At 35.6% G+C, this 26,889-nt stretch overlaps 1 protein-coding gene across 1 annotated transcript in view; it reads right to left on the reverse strand.

The window, feature by feature from the left end:
• Positions 1–23,559, reverse strand: part of LOC104624574 (low-density lipoprotein receptor-related protein 1B) — a gene marked incomplete at both ends in the record, with an annotated part of 148,825 nt that extends 125,266 nt beyond the window's left edge. Inside the window, 7 exons of the mRNA XM_010291978.1 lie at positions 2,153–2,398; positions 4,805–5,005; positions 12,471–12,653; positions 14,495–14,662; positions 16,495–16,575; positions 21,429–21,545; positions 23,434–23,559. Coding sequence (XP_010290280.1) covers positions 2,153–2,398; positions 4,805–5,005; positions 12,471–12,653; positions 14,495–14,662; positions 16,495–16,575; positions 21,429–21,545; positions 23,434–23,559 — 1,122 coding nt within the window. The remainder of the gene's footprint in view (positions 1–2,152; positions 2,399–4,804; positions 5,006–12,470; positions 12,654–14,494; positions 14,663–16,494; positions 16,576–21,428; positions 21,546–23,433) is intronic.
• Positions 23,560–26,889: the final 3,330 nt, after the last annotated feature.

Consider the following 26,889-nt stretch of genomic DNA (forward strand, 5'->3'; position numbering starts at 1 on the left):
AAGAGGCCAAGATTATTAGTGACTATAAAAGCATATGTCATATTTAATATGGTGCAATTTTGTTGGAGGTTTGATGGCATTAGGATAGTATCTTTACAGTTTGTAAAGACAGGTATCATTTTTCTTTGTATCAGCTGACATCACCAGTCTCAGATCACATATTTAATACTACATTCTTTGAGAAAATCTGTAAAAGTCAATTTGTAACTTCAGACTCTTACCAACATCAATAAACATTAAGCAGAAATGTCTCATGGGTTTAAGAAAAACTGAGAAACCGTAGACTTACTTTTCTTACTTTCCAGCCTGAGTATAGTTTGCTTTGGTTTTTTTTACCTTAGCTTCCAAATAGTGGTCTTTTCTATTTGCTTTAATTTAAAGTTTGTTTCAAGCTTTCTTCCAGCAAGTTACTAACACTGTCTTAAATACTTCTAATCCTTTCATTTCTGTAACCCAGTAAGATTGCACGTTTTGAATTATTGGAAATGTCCATAATAAAACACATTAGATCATTCAAACATCAATGAAAATAATACTAAAGCAGTGTCATAAAATAATAAATTTAACAGCAATAAAATAAATTTCAGATATAGAGATCCACAGTAATATGCCTGTGAAGCATGATTTAAGAGTCTACTATCAGCATAGCTCAGTAATGTCTGAACGACATACGTTCCCAATCTCATACTGTAGTAGTAACTATTTACAGATGATAGTAACAATTATGGAGACACAAAGACTCAATTTGGAGATCATTCTGGAAATTATAGCAACAGTTATTCCAGCATGATGAATGAAATTCTTAACGGATTAAACAAGTAGCTCAAAGGCAAGACGTATAATTTGAGAGAACATCCATGACGTAAGCCTGAATTTTAATTATCCATTGTTTTGGCAAAGAGAAACATTATTTTTACTACATGCAATAGATATTTTGGCCATAAGTAAATTATAGGCTTCATTACTACTGCAACAAAGTTCTAAAATGTTTTGTAATTTAGCTCAAATATTGTCAATGCAGAAGGATTAGAATTTGCCTTCTCTGAAATATGAACCATTAAGCTGGCTGCTAGCTACTAAATTATTTCAGGTGACTAGCAATAGGAAACTTGGTCTTTTATTTCTAGCTTACCAATTCAGAATTTTGTCATGTGATTCATCTGAGGAAATGCTGAGTAACTCAAATAAATCATGAATATCTTAAGCATGATATCTATTGAATTATGAAATAATAACACAAATAAATGATAGATAGTTTGGGAGATGTTTCTACTCAGAACTGCTAAGACACTATCAAAAAATAAAGATAATAAAGAATAAAAATGTCAAAGAATCCTAAATTGAGATTTTGAAAATCTGGACAGCAAAATCAATGCTATTTTTAAGTTCCTTCATGGGCAGTAATGTATGATGACAGTTTATATTGCACATACATGTTTGAATTTCACACACATATTCACACTGCACTTGAAAAAGACACCCCTAACATAGTTTCTAGATCATGCTTTGGTACATATCAATAGTGAAAAAATGAGGGGAATGCGTTCCCCTCTCCCATTTTGGCTTATGTTCGTTTTCTTCTTGATTAGAGAGCTGAATGGACTTACTGATGTCAACAAAAAGTATCAGAATGTCGTAGCTGAAAAAATAGCTTAAATTGTGAACGGTAATATGCAGCAAATAATTGACCATATGAGCATTCATGCACATTCCAAATTACACTTCTTAACCCTCAAGTAATACCGATCAATATCATGATGTCACAGATTGATCCATTTCTTCAAAATACATAGTAAATTCCCCATATTTTTTATATATATATACACACACACACTTACATATATTTATCTCTCTCTATCTCCCCTGCATATTAAATATACATGAAAAACTGTATAAAGCTTCAAACAACTTAGAAATTATTTGGTATTAATATTCTAAGAAAGTTTTAAAAACAATGAACTAATATTGCAATACTCCTTTATCCCACATCATGAAAAGGGACAGCTTTGAGTTCTTCAGATTGCTGTCAGCCCAACATTTGGATAATCCAAGCCTATATTTCTTATTTAAAAAAAGGAAATAACCTCTCACTAAATGGATGTAAGAGCTATTAACATTTGGAATATTGAAAACACACTGAATTTCAACTCACCAGTACTAACGCAATTTTCTCCATCCTTACTGAGCTTCCAGCCTTCGTAACATGAGCACTTGACAGTATTTTTATGCTGTTCACATACTTGACTACACTTAAGGTGCTTGGTACAGTAATCCATAATCTCACAAGTTTTCTTGTCTGTACTAAGGCTGAACCCTGCAGGGCAGGAGCATACAATTCTTCCTCCAGGAACCACAGAACATTGATGGCTACATCCACCATTGTTAAGTGAACATTCATCTGAAATAACATGGAAAAAAACCACCACAACATTAAGGGCCACAGGGTTGTCAGTTATATTGTATATTCTTAAAGTCACCAGGTCAACTAAAACATATAAAAGCCCCTAAGAAGCACAAATGAAATCTTACATTTGTTAAACAGCTTTCTATATTTATTTTTAAAATTAGCTGATTTCTAAGTATGGCAGCTTTAGGGCAATCTTCCAGGATTTTAGAATAGCAGATGTACAATGTATATACATTTTTACAGACCTTCGTGCATATTATTTCATTCACTTAAGAATTAAAGAGCATCCATACAGAGTCAGTCCAAAGACTGTTATAGGTCAACCACCTTCAACGGTGACCAAAAGCTGATGAACAGCGAAATAAGCATACTTTCCCATATACTTCCCTTGCCTCCAGACAATTGACCTTGGGGGGGAGAAGGCTCCAACTCTTAGTCCTATGCATCTATATCCCAAGCAACTTGTCAAAGAAACATACAAATAAGATTTAAAAAAATCAGGATTTCTTTCTCCTTTTTCAATAACAGCTGCTAGAGAATACTACTTCTGCATTCTCTGTGTCAGTGCTCTCACTTTATATTCTGCAGGTAACTGATGATTTGCAAAGCTCTGCTAAATGGATTGAAGGTGATTTCTGAAACCTTTAAAGCATCTCAATTAAAAGCATGATAATTGTGTCTGTGAGAAATTCTGTGACCTCTGGAGCAAAAAAGCATAGAAGTACTCCTTACCTCATAGAACTACTCATATCCAGGGAATCAATGGGAGGGACAAACTGGTCCATTGTTACCCTGGAAACTAGGCTTCACTTTTATTTTTTAATCTATTTGTGCCTTTTATTTTTTTTTGTTTGATTCTAACTAGTCTCTGAAAGCCTTGCCCACTTGTGATAAGCTGTATAAAACAACAGTTTTCTACAGAAGAATTATTTCCTTCCCACTTATAAAAAACCAAACCAAAACCAAAAAACCACACCCCTCTTCTAACAGTCCCTCATTCAGATTTCAAGTTTGGTTTTTTGTGTGGATTTTTTTATCATGACAAAAAAGGATCATACTACTTAATGTGTCTAACATCCAAATGTGTTGCCTAACATCCCGCATTTGACATTCTGTTTATGCTTAGTTATGTTTTAAAACAAAATAATTAACAACTGCTGAAATACTTGTTGACTAAATAACACACCATCTAAAAGTTATAACAACCGTTAAAAAACAAGCTTGGCCCTACACAGTATCCAAGAGGATACAGGTGTCATGTTGGACTACTACTAATAGGAAGGTAATTGTCCAAACATAGAAATAGCAAAGAAATAATATAATTGGCCTTACGCTATAATTTCTTTCACCTGCATTCTAGATATCATGGGATTTCATATGTAGCTTTGAAAGGATTTAGGTCTACAACATAATCTTAACATATTCCAGAAGAACGCTGAATTTAAGATACCCTCCTACAGTACAGTCTGCAGACCAACAGAGTAGGACAGTGTAAAGATCTCTGTGCCATGTCCTGCAGCAGCTCTTGCCCAGCCAGTGAACCCTGCGTCCTGTGCTAAGCAATTCAGGTGACTCAGCACTGCCCAGTGCAGGGTCTCCTAGTAAAGATAGATCCTAGAGGGTGAAAATGCTTGTAAACATCTCCAAATGCTTTGTAACAGAATGCTGGAGATTATAAAATATTTTATGCAGAGCAAGGTCAGTGGGGAAGAGGCAAATTGTTGATATAATTAAAATGTACTATAAAATTACCTACATTTTTCCTACAAACCATGTTTCACTTATCTCTAAATCATCACTACAGTACAATACTACTGCTGTAGATTCTTTTAAAGTCTATTCATTTTATCTTTGCATATATTTTATAATAATTCAGTTAGGTTATCTGTTATACTTCTCTCATAAAATTGTTTTTGTACTTTCTTTACTGAGTACAATTTTGCTCAGATAACCTACACTGTCTGACATACCGTGAAATCCTTTCACCACCACCATCAGGGAGACATGTTAGCTCCTCCAAGTCATCCCACTGTATTTCTTCAGAAACTCCTACACAGCTAGTGACAGGATTTATCAACTCAAGCTTCTGCAGTTTGAGAGAACTGCAAATTAGCTTAAATCCTTTCATATATGCCAGATCCTTTTAAGTTGTTTACCTTCAGGAGTATTTTAAGGGGTTAGGAAATGAAAGACTTGCCTATGGAGCTATGTTGCCCCTTATTCAAAGAAAACTATTACTTCAAGCACAAATCCACTGTCATTTAAATTAAATAAAAATCCTCACACAGGCTACTGTGATAAAATTTCAGTAAGATTACTGTGAGAACTGTTTTTTCGACAGTAAGTATTGTGACAGACAATATCAAGAATAATCAGGAAAATTTGTCTAAAAAGTACCACAAAGATCGCCTTCATCAGATCCATCAGGACAATCTCTTCTTCCATTGCAGAGCTTCTCAGGCTGTAGGCAGATGGAGGTATCATTAACACAAGGGTATTTTGGTGGTCCACACATATAGCCCTCGCAATTATCCTCATCAGACTGATCCTCACAATCAATATCGCCATCACATAGCCACGCTTTGCTAATGCATCTCCCTTGGAGAAAAGAGACAAACACAGGAAATCAGACTGGAAGCAACCTTTAGAAAAAACCTTCAGTAACATTACACAGATTTTTTTTTTTTTTTTTTGTCGTTTTGTATTAGTAATACTTTCCTCTTAGATGAGCAGAAAGAAACTAACTGGTACTTACACTCTGAAGCATCACCCACATCAGTGTTGAAAGTCTAATTTTCCAAACATCATCGATCCTAATTATTTCTATGCTGAACAGAACTGCATACAGGCACGACACATCCTCCTAATCTTTTAAATATACCAAATTATACTAAAGTATTTTTTTTTTAATTTCTGCTTTTCTTCATCTCTCTCTTTGTATTCTACTCCAACAGGCTTCCATAGGAGCAATGTTTCAATGACTTTCTATTACCATGGGTTTGAGAAACAAAAGTCTTTCTAGGAAGTATACACAATACAGTCCCAGATTATGTCAGATAAATGATCAGCTTTTAGACAAAGTAACTACAGCAGATGAAATGTCTTACATGATTCCAGTTTTATTAAATGATGCCTCAGAGCTTTTCCTTTACTCCTCAAAAGGGAAAAAAAAAATTCCACTTTTGTGCTGACCATCAATGTTTAAAGATATAAGACAGTCTCTTGATTGAGAAAGGGGTTATGATCATTAAAAAACCCTCAAACTTACAGGTAGTAGAATCACTCAAGCCAGAGATTAATAGGTGAAAGGTAACAGAGATTGTTAATGCTGCCAGTTACAGGGGTGCGTGTGCTCCTGTCCCAAACTATTCTTCAACTCTCAAGTATAAACTTGTGACTTGCTAGGAGCTAGTGGTAAATTTTGATAACACCTGGACTGAACAGAAGTGGCATGTATTTTATTCTCCAACTAATAAAGAGAAAAACATCTCTGATGAGACACCATCCCTGGAGGTATTTAAAAGAACCGCAGATGTGGCACTTAGGGACATCGTTTACTGGTGGACTTGGCAGTGTCAGCTTTACTGTTGGTCTCGATGATCTTAAAGGTCTTTTCCAATCTAAATGATTCTATGATTCTATTCTATTACTCTAACAAGTAGAATCACAGGTTAGGGAAGCTGATCTTGCACTGTGTTTCTGCCTATAGACTATTTAGGTGGAGAAAATCAGGCTGGAATGGGAAGGAAGACCTGGAAATATGTGAATCCATTGACAGCAATGTTAGTGGATGCCCAGGGACTGTCTGGTTATGCGTGACACCGGTAACTGCAAACTCTTGCACAGCATGCACTGACATGACTTTCTGAGCAACCTTCCCAGTTTAGCATCATTCTTCCCAACAGGAAATTTGATGACTTTCTGGGAGAAGCAAGTGAGTGTTTGAAATAAACAACTATTGTAAAACTCTAATCTCCTTGGATAGGTGTCTACCAAATTCTGGCTGTCTACAGTCTACAGGCTGTCTTTCACCCTGTTATCATCCATGACACGGTTCAATATAAAACCACCTCAAAATAGATTCTGTACAGCTGTCCACACAATGTAGCAACTGTCCCTAGCTGTAACTCTACTGTCTGCCAAAACACATTAGCAGATTTCAATTTCCTTTAAGGGAAATATTGGCTTAAGATTAGCGTTAATACTTTTTGTTTGATATTTTAGTCTTATTTTAATGGGAAGAGTGCTGTCATCCTCACAGAATGACAATGGGATAAAATACAGTGAAAAAAGAGGAATGAAAAAAATACATTTCCGCAGCATCTCACAAGGCAAATGTGTGACCTCTTTCACTTCTGGTGAAAAAAAAAAAAAATCAAGAAGTGAAACTTCAGGATCATACTACAGTGAGTGTGGTTTACAAACAACAGAACATATTTTTACCAGTGCAAAATCATCTGGAAAACTTAAACAGGGAGTGGCGTCAGTTAGAAAGAAACGCTTTCACCATTTTCTATAATGGTCAAAGTCTCAAATATCTGACACTGAAAAGACAGAATTGCACAGACGCAAGGAAACAAAGTTTTATGCATGATATGTGTGCAGGTTATCTTTACATGCAATCACCATGGTTTCAAAAAAGTGTCCATATTCATTATTATCTTGAAATGACCATTGATTTTATATATTAACATAACACAGCAGTAGAATGAAAGCTAATGAAAAACACCAATGTCAAGCAAACTAACCAGTTGCCAGAATAAATTGACATTGCTTCCAGCAGAGTTCCTAATCTGTTTTTTAATTTTTTATATGTACAAATGTTTACAGGGAAAAATCAGCGTTCCTGCCTTTCTCTTACCTTAATGAAGATATATTTTATAATAAAAGATTCACCTTCCACTATGACAGTTCTGACATGTTCTTAAGTAGAATATGCCTACAAGGAATTAATCTTTGCCAAAATTCTAAAGAGATGGACTTAATGAAATATTATGACTGTCTTGAAATAATTACTTAAAATTCACTGAATTATTTTTGCTTTATTGCCCCTTACTGAAATTCACTTTTTTGCTTTCCAGAAACCTTTTTAGTAAGATTCCATCACAAATTAATTGTCTCAATGGATATATCTGTTCTTTTCCATAGTTCTTGTGTAACACAGAGGAAATACATTTAAAGTAGTGAATGAGAAGTTCTGAAGTAACTATGTTTTTAGTTTTCTACAAATACTAGAAAGCACAACAGAATTAACTTCTTATATACTGTTCAGTCTGTCTTTGGATGCTTGCCCAGGAAGTTTTTTTGATTATATATTCAACTGTAGGAAAACTACTTTGGTAGGGCATTAATTGCATTCAGTTTCCTAACCTATAGAATAAGTTCCTAACCTATAGCATAGGCTCAGTCTTGCTCCTATCAAAATGAAAGAAATGTTTTAATCTGACATATTTAATAAAATGTTGTGATGGTCAATGATCTTGCTTGTCTTGTAGAATAAAGTTGAGACTTAGACTGAACTACCTTGTTTCAAGACCATGGTCATTTCTGGTTTTTAAGAGCTTTTAGCAGAAAGCAGGTGTTTATAAATGTCTCCTGGATGAGACCAACAGAAAAAAAAGTCAGGGTCTAAAGACAACAGCTGTTACCAGAGAAAACAATGGTAACATGAACTGAGGATAAACATAGTACTGGAACAATGTATATAATTTTCTCATTTACTTGCTGTAGTAGTTTCTTTTTATTTAATTTTTTAATGTCCATCCCTCCAGTCAGAAATTTCATCATTCTGAACCATCATTATGTTCAAAAAGGTTATTGACATAGTTGTACAAGATATGCAGCTCTAAAGATCTAGAAGTGAGAGAGGAGACTGAGCAGGCAGGGAACAAGTGGAAGCAACACTAATAAACCCACCTTTTGACCAATATGACAGAATCATTAAGGTTGGAAAAGACCTTTAAGACCGTAAAGTCCAACTGTCAACCCAACACCACCACCCCCACTAAACCATGTCCCGAAGTGCCAAGTCTACATATTTTCTGAACACTTCCAGAGATGGTGACTCCACCACCTCCCTGGGCAGCCTGTGCCAATGCTTGACCACCCTCTCGGTGAAGAAATTTTTCCTAATATCCAATCTAAACCTCCCCTGGCACAACTTGAGGCCATTTCCTCTCATCCTATCACTAGTTACTTGGGAGAAGAGACCAACACCCACCTTACCACAACGTAGTTGTAAATACGTTCCACCCACTCTTTGAACTTCTCCATGCTTCCCATTCTTATGTTCTTACTAAATCTTCTTCCCTTCCAAAACTCCTCTCATGCCATATCTCCACAGTAACCCTTTCCTCCTTATCAGCCCACATATAATCCGTATGGCAGAGAAGGCAATTTCCTCCTCCTCCTCATCTTTCTCAAAAACCCTTCTTTCCTCCTTATCAGCCCACATATAATCCTTATGGCAGAGAAGGCAATTTCCTGTAAGGCAATTTCCTCCTCCTCCTCCTCATCTTTCTCAAAAACCCTTCCTTCCCAGCCTTCCTCAGTATCAACTTCTGTTTTTCTCTACTTGTCACATATTTGTATTTGACTTACACTCTCCATCCCGACAGTACTATTGCTGCTGCCCTCCTCTTCCAGTATCACTGCGATGATCACCCCTTGACTTTTTCCTCTCTATGTACATTCCTTATATTCCATTCCAAAGAAATCCTACTTCTTCCCTCAGCCTTCTTTTCTCTCTAGTGTATTATTAACATGTAAGAAAAGAGAAGTACAAAATAATAGCCCACAGGGTAGCGTTAAAAATCATAAGATACAAAATTAACTGCTTCTTGAAAGAAACATAAAAAGCAGTAAGTATGACAAATACACAATACAGTTCAGATCTACTGCTTACTAAACTGAGGTATTCATGGCTCTTCTGCATTTGTCTTCACGAAAGTACTTGATTATGATCATTAGAGGAATTAGATAACTTTTGAAGTGAGATTGCACAGATTCTGCTCTTGGTCCAGTACTACTAACTGTAACTTTTAAAGTGAGATTGCCCAGATTCTGCTCTTGGTCCAGTACTACTAACTGTAAAGTCTGAAGATGGAATAAAAATTAGAGATTTCTGTAGTACATAAAACTGAGTCCAAGTACATGTCTGTAATAATTTTTGGAGGACAGAATCAGAATTTAAAATAAGAAGCTGGATCTTAATCTAATCTAATTTAGTCTAGTCTAATTTAAAAACAGAAAATAACTGGCTAGAAGCAGGATCTTTGCTGGAAGCTTAGTTGATTGTCTTCATCTTTTCACCAGGATAAAAATCCCGGTGAAAATCCAACAGTAGTCAATCTCAATCATGTAGTTACTGCATCTCATATCCTATTGTTTCACAAACTTTCGTATAAAATTTATCACGCATCACCACGAAGAACCGTGTGATGTTCTTGAAAAAATCAGAAATGTCATTCTGAAACCTCTTAACTCAAGGGTCCCACAGCATTTTGTCTGACTTTGGATACTGCAGCTCAAGAACCACACAGGTCAGACAGTTCCAGTGAGACCAACGAAAATACTAAAGGTTTAAAAATCCAAAATAAAAATAGAAGGCATTCAAGAGGGGAAAAAAAAAAAGTATTTGTTTATTCAGCAAAAAAAATTGGTTAATGTGGACATATGACAAAAGTCTTTCAATATTCAAAAGATTTTTATCCTGGTGAAAAGATGAAGACAATAAATGAAGTTTCCAGCAAGGATTCAGATGACTTATTAGGAAAACACGTTCAACTATTAGAGGTGAATTACTAAAAGTCCATCTATATAAGTTATAGAATACCCTCTATTGCATATTCTTAAATGCATATCAGAAAAGGGGGTCTATGTAAGTTATAGAATACCCTCTACTGCATATTCTTAAATGCATATCAGAAAAGGGGCTGGATATGGTGAATTCTTGAGATCAAATAACTACTGTAACTGGAAGAATCATGTTTGGCTGAAGGCTGACAAATGTAATTGTAACATGACACACATGCCTCTGGCATTGTGACAGATTAACCAGAGCCAATGAAAAATACAGTAATGAAAGACCCTGCAGTTACTATTTACAGCCATAAAACAAATAAGAAGTAATCAAAAAACTGGGCAGTAACATTTCACGATTACTGTTCTTACCAACTGTCATTTCCCTCAAAATGTATTGGCTGTTTCATCTCCCCTAATACACATGCTCCTACCCAGATCCATCATATTCTGTATCAGGAAATCAGATGATACCACCTAGCAATCTATAAGGGCAGAATTAGCCAATTTCTCCTCATCTGAACAATTCTCATAAATGTGGAAGCCAGACAGTATTATTTCTTTAGAATAATTCCCAGAGAAAATTACGTTTACTCTGAAACCTGAGAGGATCATTACAGAAACTATTTCTCATAAACCATTATTAGTCATTTGTCCCGCTATATGGAACTAAACTGAAAAGTAGCTAAACAAAAATTTGCTTTTGCTGTTTTCTGTTCCAATGCATTACTAACATGTCTGCTCCAGAACAGCAGTTTTGCTCCTTCCAGGACTGATAGAAGGAAAATAGTGAAAGAAAAAATTATGAATGAAACTGTCATAAGTGATTCCTAAAGTGACGTTTCCACACAACCAATACGCATGACTGCATTTTCCTCTAAAACAAAGCTATGTACCCTTGAATTTAGCACGTTTGATTAAAATATTTTTTTTCCTGTATTTATATGTGACAGCTAGAGAAGTCACATTTCATCCTTCATCCAGTAAAATGACTGAGATTTTGCCTTCCTTGTGCACAACTGTAAACATAGGTAAGTGTAGAACGAAGCAACATAGTTTGAGACTTTTTTTCCTATTTAAGCACTAGGAAAAAGAGTGTATCAGGAAGAAGTGTATTTCCTGTGTCAGGGTTTCTAGCAGTCTATTTCAGTGAACAGACCATTCTTTTTAAAAGTAAATAATCCCTTTTTACCGATTGAAGCTATTTTATTTAACAGCTACTTGTTCTATACATCTTTATGGAAACTGTAGGAAAACAAGAAGAAATGTTTTGTTTAGATGAAATTCAGTATTCCATGTTTATTTATCCAGACATTATGATTTCTATAAAATCCAAGTAGCAGCAAGCCTCCAAGTATTTCTAAGACATACTGAAGTAGTTCATGTATTAAAAATGAACTCTGCTCACACTGTAGATTTGAATAAGGTATCTTACTGTATCCATATATGTTCACAAGTACTTTTGGACAGAGCTCACATAACTAGACTGCACGTTTATCATGTTTAGCTATAACACATGCATTAGAATGGATTCTCCTTTCCTGTAATAATTATAGGTGTCTAATGGCAGCAATATTACTACTTACTATATCCTGAATTAAATTTTGCCTCTAAGTTATTTTACCCCCAATATTTCATTAAGCTTCGAAAGAAATTGTAAAAAGATTAATACAACACTGACATATATTAATTTCTCCCTTAACTGGACTGTCCCTTAAGAAAATGTTCTGTCTAAGCATTATTTTGCAAAATAATCCAATGTTAAGATTGTCACATTCTTTTCATGTCTTTTAGTGAAGTATACTTAGCAAAATTTGATTTCAAGCCTTCTCAAAGAATGTATTTTTTCTTCCAATATTGCTGTTTGAATTTCCAATGATGTAGTTCAAATTCTTTGAAGTCTTCTAGCTAATTACTTTATACCATTTCAATCAACTTACTTCTAGGGCCAAAGATGGAAAAAAAAGAAGAAAATACCTGGACTTTGAAGTACTATTAAATGCGACATTTAAGTATTTGGTTTGATGTACTATCATACCAAACAGTTTCAGCTTTAAGTAATCTCAAAACCCATTCATTTAATATTGTAAATCAGAAAACAGGTTAGGGGAAGAATATTAATATTATTTTCCTGGTATGAGTACAGTAAGTAACATCACCTCAGTAGTATTAAACATTAAAAGCAGCATTCATATGGTAGATACGTGACCAAATCACACAAACACCAAGTAAATGAGAGCAAAACGTATCTGCAAACATATACCTGTACTCTTGCAGGAGAACTTTGTTTTTTCATCACATAGTCGTATAGTTCCATTACACCCTTTTTCATCGCTGCCATCTTCACAGTCCTTTTCTCCATCACAGCGCCACAACTCAGGAACACAGTTCCCATCAGGACTGCACTGAAATTCCTTCTCGTTGCATCTTCCAGGAGAGGGAGTTTCTTAGAAAAATAAGAATTACATTGAAGAACTTGCTCACATGAGTTTTTTTCCATGCCAGTTGTCCGTCCTAACTAAAGCCAAAATCAGAGTTCCCATGTATAACACTCAAAACTCACTATTCCTTTCTAACTCATCACTCCAACACAAGCTTCAGACAAGGTCTTTCTTACCCTGCTCACTCCTTTACTTTCCCCTTCCACCAGAGGCTCAAGGTAAACACCAATTTTACTTTTTTTTTGCACAGCTGTCAGACAAGAATGAATTTGGAGATGTAAGGAGGGCCAAGGCTGATGAAGTTTTTCCTGGTGTTTCGTAAGCCCCGTCTCTCACCCTCAAGCTACATTCCCTCCTCCTTCTTCATTCTCCTCTTTCTTCCAACAAGGGCCATTTCCTAGTTCACAAAACATGAATAGTCACACCTCTGCTCTGACACAAGAGTTCTGACCCCGACACCTTCCTGTCTTGTACTATTACAGCACTGGCAGACTAGTTGTAGCCTTTCTGAATTCCACAGCAATGAACTTCAGTTCAGCACAGCTATGGAGTTAGTTTTGAATGTTTCAAAACACAATAACTATGTGATTTTAACTATTCATCACAGACTTAATTCCCTATGTATTTTCTAGATTATGTCCTTTTCGATTTCATTCTTGTCCTCTTTTTCCCAAACTATTACCATTATGAGTAACGTCTGTATTTCATAACTTACTAACAAAAATAACATGTACTTCAAAATAATGTTAAACTTACACATTCCTCTTTGTACCAAGAAGCACAATTTGAACAAATTCTTATTAGCACTATCTATAACGATACGGTTTATTTTATTAAAAGTTGCCTTGTGGTTTTTTTTCCTAAATAAACTGCATTCTTGCAGAACAGCAAAGACAAGTTGCTGGATAAGTGTACATCATGTAGCAAAGCAGGACACAGTAGATTTACACAGTTATTGTCAGTTTGTACAACAGTGCTATTTCAGAGACAGTGGTGCAAATCCCAACATAATACGGTGTTGTATAAAAAGGCAGCGCGGGACTTTAAGCTCTGAGATGGACATGAATAGGGAGGAAGTGAGTTTAGTTCCAAACAAGTTATTTTGATACAGATTAATAATAGTAATAAATTTTGTAATATACAAAAATTAAGGACTTTACTCATGCACAGAATTCTGCTAAACTCATCTATTTGTATGAGGTCTGCAGCCTGAATTTAGAATATAAATTAATGAAAAAGAACCAATAAAATTCTATACAATTACTCTGTTGTGGAAAAATCACTATGAGGAAAATATGAGAGAAAAATATTCCATTCTTATCTGACTATTCTTTATCCTTTGCTACAAGCTTCCTCCACTTCTGTCCCCAACCAAATAAATACAGTGTATGGCATTTAAATGGGACTGTAGTTTCTTAAAATATTTTTATGCTTCAGCAGCACTACTAAAAAAAACAACCTAAAATCCTGGATTCACACAAAAATGAGTGTTACTGCATAAAACCCCCTGAAATTATAAATGGCAACTTAAGGAATGCTGTTTACTGTCTCTTCTTTATCTAGGCAGCATGCATCTCTGTAAAAGGACAAACATCACGTTTAGCATAATTCAGTAAACTACAAAATTTATCTCAGTATAATACCCATCTTGTTTTCAAATGCATTCTTCTTCTATGATATACTTCTGTATTATTGTATTACACTTGACATTTTTTCCATTCCAACCTTTACCAAGGTTAAAAGCATTTTATCTTTTCCATTGACTGAAGACAGGTCCTCTGTATTTATAATAAGGTATTCTCTGTGTTTATAAGTATTAAAATATGGAAAGAAAAAAATTGCTAACCTTCCTTGCTACAGTTTGTTTTGCTTTCATCGCTGAAATCTCCACAGTCATTGTCACCATCACACGCCCAATGACTTGGGATACATCTACCATTATAACATCTGAACTGATCAGCAGAACATGAGTGAATACAGCCTACTTCATCACTTCCATCACCACAGTCGTCATCTGCAAATATTATTTTTTTATTATTTGAAAACATAAAAAATCTGAATAAAAAAGGTAATGAGAAAAAGATATTTCCAAATATTCAAGAGAAGAATAACATGCAATAAATAGTGTGTTTACTGCCCACGGGCATATGGTAAAATTATTCCTAATGCAAGTAATGCCTTAATTCGAATTTACCAACAGCACTTAACCCTCTATCATTTTGGATAGTCTAACCCCTAATACCTATTTACAGTTATTCAGTCAGTCACCAGCAAGCATGAGAAAGCTGTAGATTTGCTTCATTTCTTCAGTCATGTGTAACTACACGGGCTTCCAAACACTGTGGTTATACCTTATTCTCAGTGATCCATTACGTCAACTGTCTAAGTACAGACACAAAGAGCATCGTATAAACCAAAATGAAAACCTGATGCCAGAATTCTTTTTCAGTAGTATTACAAATGTTGTTTCCATGCACTTGCAACCCCGCAAGATGGAAAAAGCACCGCAGCACATAAATAACGGTGGAATGTAGTTTCTGATTACTCTAATGTTGTAGTCATTACAACAATCCTGAGGCAATTCCCATAATTTGCATGGGATCACCAAGGGAAGGAGAAGATAATTATGTCAGGTAAACACTAAAGGGTCTCCTTGCACAGAATTTCAGTAAGCACACTGTGATAATTTGGGGAATCTGTCCATTTACAGCTATGAATTCCTGTCAGCCTCATAAAATTATAGTTGTCCTGGTTTCAGCCAGGATAGAGCTGGTTTTCTTCACAGAAGCTGGTGCGGGACTGTGTTTTGGATTTGGGATGAGAAACTGTTGATAGTGTGCTGATGTTTTGGGTTGATGCTGAGCAGCCAAGGACAGTCCAGCATCTCGTGCTGGCCTGCCAGCGAGCAGGCTAGGGGTGCACGGGGAGCTGGGGGGGACACGGCCGGGACAGCTGACCCAGGCTGGTCAAAGAGATATTCCCTACCATACGACGTCATGCCCAGCACATAAACTGGAGCTGGCCGGGGGGCGGAAATCGCTGCTCGGGGACGGGCTGTCGATCACTGGGTGGTGAGCAATTGCTGTATTGGGCATCACTTGTTCTTGTACTTTCCTTTGTTGGTATTATCGTTGTTGTTTCCTTCTTTCTTTCTGTCCTATTAAACCATGTTTATTTCAACCCACGAGGTTTCTTCCCTAATTCTCTCCCCTGTCCCACTGTGGGAGGGGGAGTGAATGAGCGGCTGTGTGGTGCTTAGTTGCCGGTTGGGGCTAAACCACGACAATAGTAATATGAAATGCTATGGTGGATGAAGAACCAACCCATTGTTATTAGGATTGGCATGACATCACTCCCAGATCACATGTTCTGAGAAAAGATTAATTTAAACAGTTGTCATTTAAATATCTATTCTTTCAGTCAAAAGAAATTACTACACTGTGAAGTCTTCCTGTCCTGCCATCTTGAGGGGTGCTATTTGTTAAATTGAACTTGCCTACAAACAACAAAAAACCCAGATATTTTGGTCACTGTTTTCTAAAAGTAGAGAATATTTTCATACGTGATAGCATAGCTTTTTTTTAAATAATGAAAGTTTACATCACACTTCATTCTACAGAATATGCTGCTTGTAACTATTACCATATCCACTGCATAATTCCTTATATGATGTGCCAATATTGTTGCTTTTAAGATCAGGGCAGTATTTAAAAAAAACAAACAGCTATATTCTCTGACAACTTACAAGCCAAGCTGGCAATATCAATCTCAGAAGAAAAGAGTATCAATGCAATGTTTATGTAAATCTACCATATTTGTTTCAGATATAGAACACTTGATACTTGCCTGAATCACATAGCCATTTGCTGCTAATGCATCTTCCATTTCTGCATATAAATTGAGTTAGTGGCTCACATGTTGGGAATTCTGCAAAAGTGTTCAAAAGAAAATAAAAACTATTTAATGTATATCCTCTTTAGTAATATTCTTCCACTCTCCTATGTGCATAAATTACACAGGTGTATTGTATCAAAGATTTGCACCTGCCACATACTTAATCTGGAGAGGCGAAAAAGGTGAGACACCAAAAGAGAGGATAAAAAGGCTTTTAACTGTAAATACCAGTCCAAACCCTATCCTTCTTCAACACGGACCACTGAAATGCATTATTCTGTATCACATGACATGGTCCTATATTCCCATCAGACCAGGGCTGTCTGCCATTAAGCAGGCTAATATTTATGACTAATTGTAGCTTTATGACTGATACAAACCATATTTTCAATATGTTTGTTTATATAAAAAAAAGTTCTACAAAAATTGCAGTAACACTGACAGTAAAAGACAGGAAATGGAAGACTATAAAATCAGAAGGTTAAGCAAAAGAATAGTCAAGAAAAGTTACTGTACATGGAAATAGTAAAATCCAAAATTAAAATTTACAATAATTTCCTCCAAGTATTCCAGTAAAAGTAGTATTCCAGTAAAAGTAGTAGAAAACTGAAACAATATAATTCAGAGACACCCAAAGATTTGCTTTTATAATTGTCCAATATGCTTCTGCATAAAACAACTTGAGTTTTTTCAGACTACTTTTCCTTCTGAAAGCAATGACATAGCTAGGTGTGTGCATTCATACCACTAACATGTTAAATACTACTTGTACCCATTCAGTTTGGAAAATACAAGATCTACTTTACAAAACCTGGCCATTCATAGGAAACAATCTGAAAGTAACTTGATTTAAAAGGAATGAGGAGGAGCTCTGCCTAGACCATCAAGAGAGTAAGGTGTCTCTCAGTAACTGATACCTAGTGTAAACCAAAGATGACAACATGAACAATCTGCCTGAACTGCTACTTAAAGGCAAGTTTGTCCTTCACTGAAGGATTTCAGGCAGAAAGTTCACAGTACATACTATATGCAACAGAAAGAAATGTCCAAGATGGTGCATAGTCCTGTCAGCCACATCAAAACTGCCCAAGTTTTGAATTATGTTGAAAAACTTGAATTTTGTTTAGAACAAATCTCCAAGTATTTTCCTTATTTGGTTGCTCTAACTACATGGGGTTGTTCTAGTGTTGTTAAAACTGGGCTGACAAAGCTAAACTTGAAAAATACTTTGACAATCAGGCCATGTAATTAGTCTGTACTGAAGAGTTTTTCTAAACTTTTAAAACATGCTGAATAAACATAACATTTCCTTAAGGAAAAACAACTATTTAGTCAATGAACTTCTGACTTGGGTTTGCTGTCTCTTGCAGTCTTTGGTGAAGCAAATGTTTCACAGGTAGTTCAAAAGCTTGTTTCTTTTTTTTTTTTTCAGAAGCTCAGGGAAAGTTTGGTTTAAAAGAAGTCACACATGAAACACCAAACCAAACCACCTGCATCAAATAGTGAAATTTAGAAATCACCACGAACATTGTAAGACTGAAGTGATTATTATTCTACTTCAACACAAAAAAAAGGGTGGGAAGAAAAGTTAACACTGATGACAATACTTTGTCAATTACTCCTAGAAAGGTGGTTCGTTTTGTTTTGTTTTTTTAAATAAAAACCAACATTACAGTGAGAAGAAAAAACTGTTCCAAGACAAATAAGGTAGATGTGCAAGTACGATGGTACTTAGCTACTATATAAGCCATGTTTCAAGCAAATTTTTAAGCAATTTTTAATTTCACTTTATAGCTGTTCAATAATTTTCTACAAATTTAACTTGTATATTAAATGTAATTTCCCCCTTTTCCATACATGAATGACTTCATGATTATTTTCTTTAAGTTTATCTGCCTACCCAAGACCTGTATAAAGAGAGAGAAGCTAATTAAAATAAATTGTGATTATCCTCACCCCTACCACCTTCCATCTCATGATTGTCAGCCCACCACAGTCTTTGTAAGGATGTTTTTCACTATCTCTACTGCTTGCTTCTCAGAGCCCCAGCCTCCACCATCATCCACAGCTCCCTCTCACATCCTAGAGGTCAGTCCCCCTCATTGTCCCTATGGTCCCCCCGGTACCCCTTTCCTTTCCCTGTTTTGCAGCAGAGATGCACATTCTGTAGCTGATTCACAGCCATCCCTGTGCCGATTGCTCTGCAGACTGAGAAAGCAAGAAAGGTGCCTCTTGAGAACACAGTGAAGTTTCTCCACAGTGTAGACATCAATCACATTTCTCTCTGCTACCCAGCAGTCTTGTAAAAACTCCAGTTCTTCGATACTATTACCCTTCTGTTACCAACTGCAAATGGTACGAAAATGAACAGAAACAGATGGACACAAAAATAACCACGTCTTGTTTCCTTTAGGAAAGCAGTAGAAAACAGTAGGAAAATGAGGATCTCTTTTGAGATTGTCTTTGGAAATGTCATGCTTCTTAGTAAATCTGGTTGTATCTTAAGAAAAAGTGTAAACACTATGATACTGACATCATCTTTCCCACCCTGCTCACCCCAGATATCCACCAATGTAAGTATGCTTAAGGTTTTGAATCAACAGGAGCCAAAAGTTATTCATAGCCGAAGACTGATGCAGTTAAAAAAATCAATGATTTGCAATGGTAACAAAAAGCATGCCATGATTTTGCTTCCAATACAAAAACTTGTGAATACAAGAGAATTTTAAACTGCTTTATAGAAGAAAATACGTAACAATAAATAGAATAGCTAAATAAATGCCATTAAAGTGCTTATTAGCTGTCAAATTATAAAGCAGAATGAAAAAATGAAAAATTTACATATTTGCACACACACAGTGCTCAAGGATAAACAAGATTCTAAAACATGAAACCTGTGTGAAGTTTGGCCAAACTGAAAAACAGCAGGTGAAATAAATGCTGATTAAATGATCTGAAGAAATATTCCAGATCAACTGAAAGGACACCATACAAGACACATGGGAAGAAATTAAAAAGGTGACATTAGTATCTGTATATTGATAGAGTGTCTAAGAACACAAGGTACAGCTAGTCAGATAAACTATTACAGTACAAAGTGCCGCACTGTACCATTAGATAGACTGTTATCATTTCAGAGATTGTAAAATACAGTGAGCCCAGTGGGATGAGCTATTCTACCTCAGTATGCAACAATTTACCCAATTTGAAACATGGCAATTAAAAGGTCTACCTTAATATGCTCATTTTCACTCACTTTATTTTGATTTAGATTTTATCAAACATCATCTATTTTCAAGTAACTGATCAGATATCAATTACTGCCAATATAACATTAGCTTTCTTTTTTCTGGTTTATATCAGTATTAAAAGAGAGAGGAAGAAAGTAGTAAGAGAAAGCAAGTGAATATTCCAGGAAACATAACAACTGTCTACACGTAAAAATCTTGAATGCAGTTATAGAAGATGCTCAGAATTACACACGGACTTAAAAAGTAACAATGTAAACTCAACTAATGGGTATTAGCTGGTTGCCAGTCATTAATAGTTAAAAATTGAACAAACTTAAGGTATTATGGTCAACAGAATTTACTGATTGGATCCTACACGGTTGCCGCCTTTAAAATTCTCTAGTACTTGAGGTCCTGGAGATGTATGTTTATGTAACACGAGGCATCATGGTGTCAGCCTATGACTTTCATTTATGCATTTTCTTTCTGTTTTTCTCGTTCTCCACTGCAAGTGCTTTGTAGGAATTGAGATCTTTGCAGAAAAGCTGTTTTCAGTAATAGAACTCCAATAACTCTACTGAAAAAGTTTACAGCAGTAAGAAGTTTCAAAAAAGCAAAGAAAAGGTAATGTTTTTATCAACTACATTGCTTTCATAGTTTGATTTTGATGAAGAAAGAATGTATTTTTGTAACAGTGAATCAAGTTAGAATATCAGCTATATCTGAGAAAAATACAGGTCTACCTATACTAAGTATCCTAACAAGTACACTTCAGCTTTTATTTTTTTTGTGTGCAACCTGTCACTTCATGGTTAGATGGTTGATGCTACTAAAATAATCAGGCAGCATTCTTTCCTGAAAACTCTTGAAGTCATTTCAGAAACACATCCTATTACATTGCGACACACTTATTAATTCATATTAGTATTTGACTCACTAATTCATATTAGTAAGTCAAATAATATCACAAATATTACCTTGTAAACAGAGAACAACCTGATACAATATTTTGCAGACAGCTGATCGACCCTTTTACTCTCAGAATCACAGCAGTTACCTGTGACCTGCCAAACAGATGAAGGCAGTCATGCTGAGCTGTAAAAACCTTAATTGTTTGGAAGCAGCTGATGAGACAAAGTGCACCTCTCTTTGCAATATCTCAGTAAAGCAGTAGTCAGCAGAGCTGCTGATACTCTCTCATGATACAACCAAGAAAGACTAATTTTTTCTGCAAAATACAACATCAAAATATCCTTCTGTTCCAACTTGAAACAGTCTGATTTTATTGACATCTACAATATGGTGAGGGGGCCCATGTGAAGAGGCATGTGGCTGAAATAAATAATTTTTGAGGGTAACAGCACTTGACAAGGGGATGCAATTTAGAAACTGCTGCATGTTTGGTATTGTACATGATCTGCATGTTTGGTATTGTACTTAAAAACTCATTAATAGAAAATGCAGTGTTTACTTTGGGTTTGTTTATTAATCAAATAAATTATATTTGCCATTTCAGATAAAATATTATCAGCTCATATAGAAACAAAACTGCCCCTCATACTTTTTCTATTGTCAGTTCACATGCAAAGAGACCCTCATACATTTAACTTTTTATAGAGTATTTTTACTTTTTTCCCAAAAAGAAAATTTACTTACCACAGGATGTCATTTCATCAGTTTCATCTCCACAGTCATCCTCCCTGTCACACAGCCATGATGTTGGAATACAGCGTCCATTCCCACAAGAAAATTGGTCAACCTGACATGTTCTTGCTGTCAAGACAAAACACTCCAAAAATGCATGGGAAATGGACTAAATCTGTTAGGTCTCTTGGTTCATATCTGTATGTAGAAGTTGCAGGTCTAGAGGGCATCTCCTGGCCTTCTGCACATTTTACCTGATCTGACTAAACATCATTCACCTCCTTTGATTTCAGAGAAAATTGAGGTCAGCTGCAGGACTGTGTTCTACCTCTGTTATGTAGAATTCTTAGTGGTTTCTTCAACATATGAGAACATGAAATTTTATAGGTAATTATGCAAAACTATGTAGTAGAACAGCATTAATGTTTGATAAAATAACATTGTTACTAGAGTTGAAATAAACAAAAATGAGGCCATAAGAACATCTAACCGAGTCGGAATATTAACAAGTTGTATTTCATAACATAAACAATGATCTAGTGAGATTCTTATTTACAGAGAAAAATGGTAATATAGCACGTGTGATGTGCGTGGCCTCACTGTTCTTAGAATCTTTGCCTTTACAAATACGCAACTGTAATGATCCATTAAAGGAAATGATGTATGTTTGTCTTCTGGAGATATAAAGATCACTGAAAGGAATCATGCTATGTAACTACATAAATTACTTTGAAAGCTGATGAACAGTAAAACTTCAATAAAAATATAACATATAAAGCTGACATTACTTAAAATTTTGTTTATTCAAAACATAACACAACTACAATACCAGTGATAGCGACACAGATTTTGATTCCAAATTTAGGCTTCTAGAGTTCATCTATAGGCGATTCCACATGTTAAAAAAATGATTGATACGTTAGAAACCCCAATAATAATAAAAAAAAATTCCTCATTTGCTATACACCATTTTCCTTTTTCTTCGCAGAAATAGGCCAAAATACAACAGAGGAATAGAAGTTTAAAATATTTCAAAGTAGTACTTTTTTAAACATAAATAGTGTTTGCCACCGCAGGAACAGAACGAAAACCAATACAAAATTCAACCCACAGCCAAATGACATACGGATGCAAAACATGGTCTTCAAATCAGCCTCTTATCCTACAGGCAAAAAGTTGAATATCAAAGGATATCAAGATGCATTACAATCTGCAATAATACTGTAGAGGCAATATGGACACTATAGGTCTGCATTTGTGCTAGGCTGCTTTTAGCCAAACCGCACAAGTAACAGCCAGAACAGGTTCTTATACACATGAAAATTTAAATTCAGGAAAATAAGTCCAGGGAATATTTTAATATACAATGTAAGCTGTCTATCACTGCATTTCAGTTTAAAATAGTCATCAGCTTATTGATGCCTGATATTTTGTACATCAGATATTTAATTATTGTTTAGGGTACTCTACAGACTAGCACTGAACATCACTTCCATACAAGCAAAGGACAGATTTGGAACTCCATGATTTATTGCAGTGTAATAAGTATTAACAATCTTCATCTTGGTATTTCCTTAAAAAGCCACTATGTAGTTAATAACTTACAAATGAAAACAGTTTCAAGCTACCAAGGGGAAACTGGATAACTAATTATGCTTTTGTCAGCATAAAATAAAATTTACTAGTGACATGGCACTCATCACAGCACGTTAACAAACAAAATTCTAACTGCCAAAAAGATTTAGTAGGGACAAGTTTGTACCTACGCAGTACTTTGACAGTCAACCCATATGGATAGATTAAGGGCTGAATTACTTTGGAAAGCTCAGTCAAGCGTAAGGATTAAGTAAAATATAATTTATATTCCAGCCTTAGTGGCATCAAAATCTGAATTAATTTAAAATGGCAATAATCAGATTACTAGTAGCAGACTGATTCAGTTCACTTCAGGGCAGTCTTGAACTGTTTATGGAACTGGAGTTAGAGAACTTGTATGCACAACCAAGTAAAATCTTACCTGCACAGGTTTTATTTGATTCATCTTCATTATTACCACAATCATTAGCTCCATCACAAAGCCACCTCTTGGGAATGCAGCGATTATTTTGGCACTTAAACTGATCATCAGGACAACTATGATTGACTGGGGAGAAATGAAAAAAAGAGAGTTTTTTTCCTAAGAAAATAATCAGAGAAAAACAGCTGAAAAAAATACATTAAAACATATTCCCTGGTGATTCAGTTGGTATGGTTATCCTGTCTATAGAATCACCATGATATAAAAATTGTTCAGCAAACCAGTCAACTAAAAATATTGCAGTACTTCAATCATAAATTAAACAATACATAGTAAAGATTCTCCTATCATACTGGTGTCAACATGGAGATCTTGTTCTATTAACTACTAGGTGATAAAAGGTAGCAGCATTTTACAATGTTGCTATTTGCTTAAAGAAAAAACATCCTCCATCCCATTTCACCAATGTGATGAGGTTTGCAAACTGAAGTGCATATAAACAAAAGAAAACAGCAAAGGGAACAGATGCGAATTACTAAGTGCATATCCAAAATATTATACCACAGTGAGCAGGGATTTGGGCAGGTTATAAAATGCTTCTAAAATGATGCACATTACTGTCAATGGCCACATATAGATCTGCTGTTTACTTACCATGAAATTGTAGGTGTCAAAAAATGAAATATGCAACACAGTGTAAAACTGACAAAAAAAAAATCTGGTATTCAGGAATGAACAAGGTATCCCACAAACATGTTTTTGCTAGCTACCAAATACCATGGGAAAGATGAAGACTGAAAGCACAGAAATTATGTAAATACTATTGGCTTGCTGTTGCAGCTCTAGTAAGTATATATGTTCTGCTCCTTTTATGCTAATAACAAGATCTACTATTAACCAATCTTTCTAATCTTCATCTACTCAAGAGCTACTATACACATCAGCTACTATACACAGTTTCAAATGCTGGGTTAAAAATAATCTTAAACTATTTTCCACGTACTCAGCCATCCCCAGTCTCTTTTTTAAAGTTTAACATATATCTGGAAACGGTATTTAAAATGAAAGGACGTCTTGCAGGCTTATCCTTGACATTTCAGTAGCTTTTATCTTTGACCTTTCTACCTATTCTTCCTATTGAAAACAACACGGAGTGAGTGTGGTATCAATAACACATGAACCCTTCATGAGAGTTTTGTGTGGAGGGTGCAAGAACACTGTAAGTAAAGATTAATTAATAATCTGAGCAGAAAGGCATTCCAAGTCTCATAATACTTATGAAGCAACCTAGTCTGCAACGTGACTGGAGAACAAAACTGTTATCGTCCATGCACTAAAATTAAAAATTGAAGACACTTTTTTTTAAATCTGACTTCAATACTAGACATACTGTTTTAAATGGTAGTTAAGTTTGTGCTTAAGTTTTTGCTCATATATATTTACTAACATGTTGTGTATTCTATTCATAATTGAAAATATTTCAGACTAACTAAAAAAGCACTACTGAAGTTACTATAGCAACTGCTGAAAAGAGATTACTGTTATCATACTGGCCATTTAAATCACATACAGATTTGGGATCAGATTATGATTTCATTTGTATCTGTATAAATCCTTTGATAATTACAAGCTTTGATCAATGAATTGGTCTAAATTACACCAATTTAAATGAGAATCAAGTAAAATATGCAAAATATTTTCTTTCTCACTGTCTTTATTAGCTGAGCTCCTTTTTTAAGTGTAAGAAACCCTGGTATTAAAATAAAATGTTAGTAAGCACTAAAATTCAGAACTAGACAAATATTTTGAAAAGAATTAGGACTGAAAGCTGTAATGACTACTACATGGAGCTATCAAAATCCATAAAAGCAGGAAAAAAAAGAAAAACTATCTAACAACCATACAGAAAAAGACCTAGGCATTACAGAGAATTACTATCTCAGTCTGTATCAGCAACATCAGGCCAATGTGAAGCAGATTTCCAGCACGTGAAGATTTACCCAAGGAGGTATAAACAAGACTATCAGCCCTCACAAACACATTCTCTCAGCCTAACCACCTTCACAAAGGCCTCAGCAGAAGTGCATACATCCAGTTTTGAACATCCAGCCCCAAAGATCATTTGGCAAAGTTCAGAAAAGAGCAATGAAGTCTAAAAACCCTCATAATCTACCGGGGGGGGGGGGGGGGGGGGGACGGGACGACACCAAACAAACCAGATTAGAGCTGTTTTGTCTCAAAGAGATAAGAATGAGAGACTATAAGAGTTTTCAGACACATAGAACAACACTGCATAGTAGAAGAATGTATCAGTTCTTCATATCTACAATTGATAGAAAAAACCCAATATATTTTCATTTCAGTAAAGGAGATTTAATTTAGAGAAATGATCTAATGACAGAAATAGGAAGCGTTGTGACAAACCAAGTACGGAAAAGGATTTTAATCACTGCAACTCTGTTTTTATAGCAGGCTACCTAACTATCTTCCAGATATGACACAGATACATAAATGGTATCTTTTCTATTAGTTATCATTTCAACATCAGGAAACATCTACAGAAAAAAAATACAGCTCTAGTAAAACTGTGTTTTTAAAGACATCTGATTTAATAAAGTACAGTTAATTTAAAACTGGAAGTGTGTCTGAACATTGGGGATTTTTTTTTGTTTGATTTTGTTTTTCTTTATTTCTTTTTGTTTCCTTTTTGGGCGGGTGTGCTTGTGTGTGGGGATTTTTTTTTTTTTTTTTTTTTTTAAATACATTACAGAATCACAGAGATTTTTAAGGTTGGAGGGGACCTGTTGAGGTCACCTAAGTCTAATCCCCTGCTCAAGCAGGGCTAACTAGAGCAGGTTTCCCAGGACCATGTCATAAAAATTTCCAGTATACTCATAGACAGAAACTACACCACCTCTCTGGGCAATCTATTCCAGTGTTTGACTACCCTCAGTGAAAAATATGCTTTCTTGTGTTCAGATAAAATTTCATGCTTTTCAATTTGTGTCTGTTACCTCTTGTCCTGCTAGTGGGCACTACTAAGAGGAGGCTCGCTCCCTGTTCTTCACTCTATCTTCTTCCATCAGGTATTTACATAAATTGGTAAGACCCCGCCTGAGCCTTCCCTTCCCCTCAGACTGAGCAATCCCAGCTCTCCCAACTTCTGGCACAGATGTGCCAGCCACTTAACCATCTTAGCGGTCCATTTCCTGTACTCGCTCATGCATGTCCCTGTCTTTTTCACACTGGGGAGCTCAGAACTGGACACAGTCCTCCAGATATGACCTCATCAGGGCTGAGCAGAGTGGAAGGATCACCTCCTCAACCTGCTGGAAATGCTCTTCCTAAAGCAGCACAGGATGCTCCTGCCCTTCTTTGCCATGAGCTGCATTACTGGCTAATGGTCAGCTTGTTGCCCACCAGGACCCACAACATTGCATTGGCCACAACAACCCC

The sequence above is a fragment of the Phaethon lepturus genome, unplaced genomic scaffold (assembly GCF_000687285.1).
Source record: "Phaethon lepturus isolate BGI_N335 unplaced genomic scaffold, ASM68728v1 scaffold11020, whole genome shotgun sequence".
Taxonomy (NCBI): Eukaryota; Metazoa; Chordata; class Aves; order Phaethontiformes; family Phaethontidae; genus Phaethon; species Phaethon lepturus.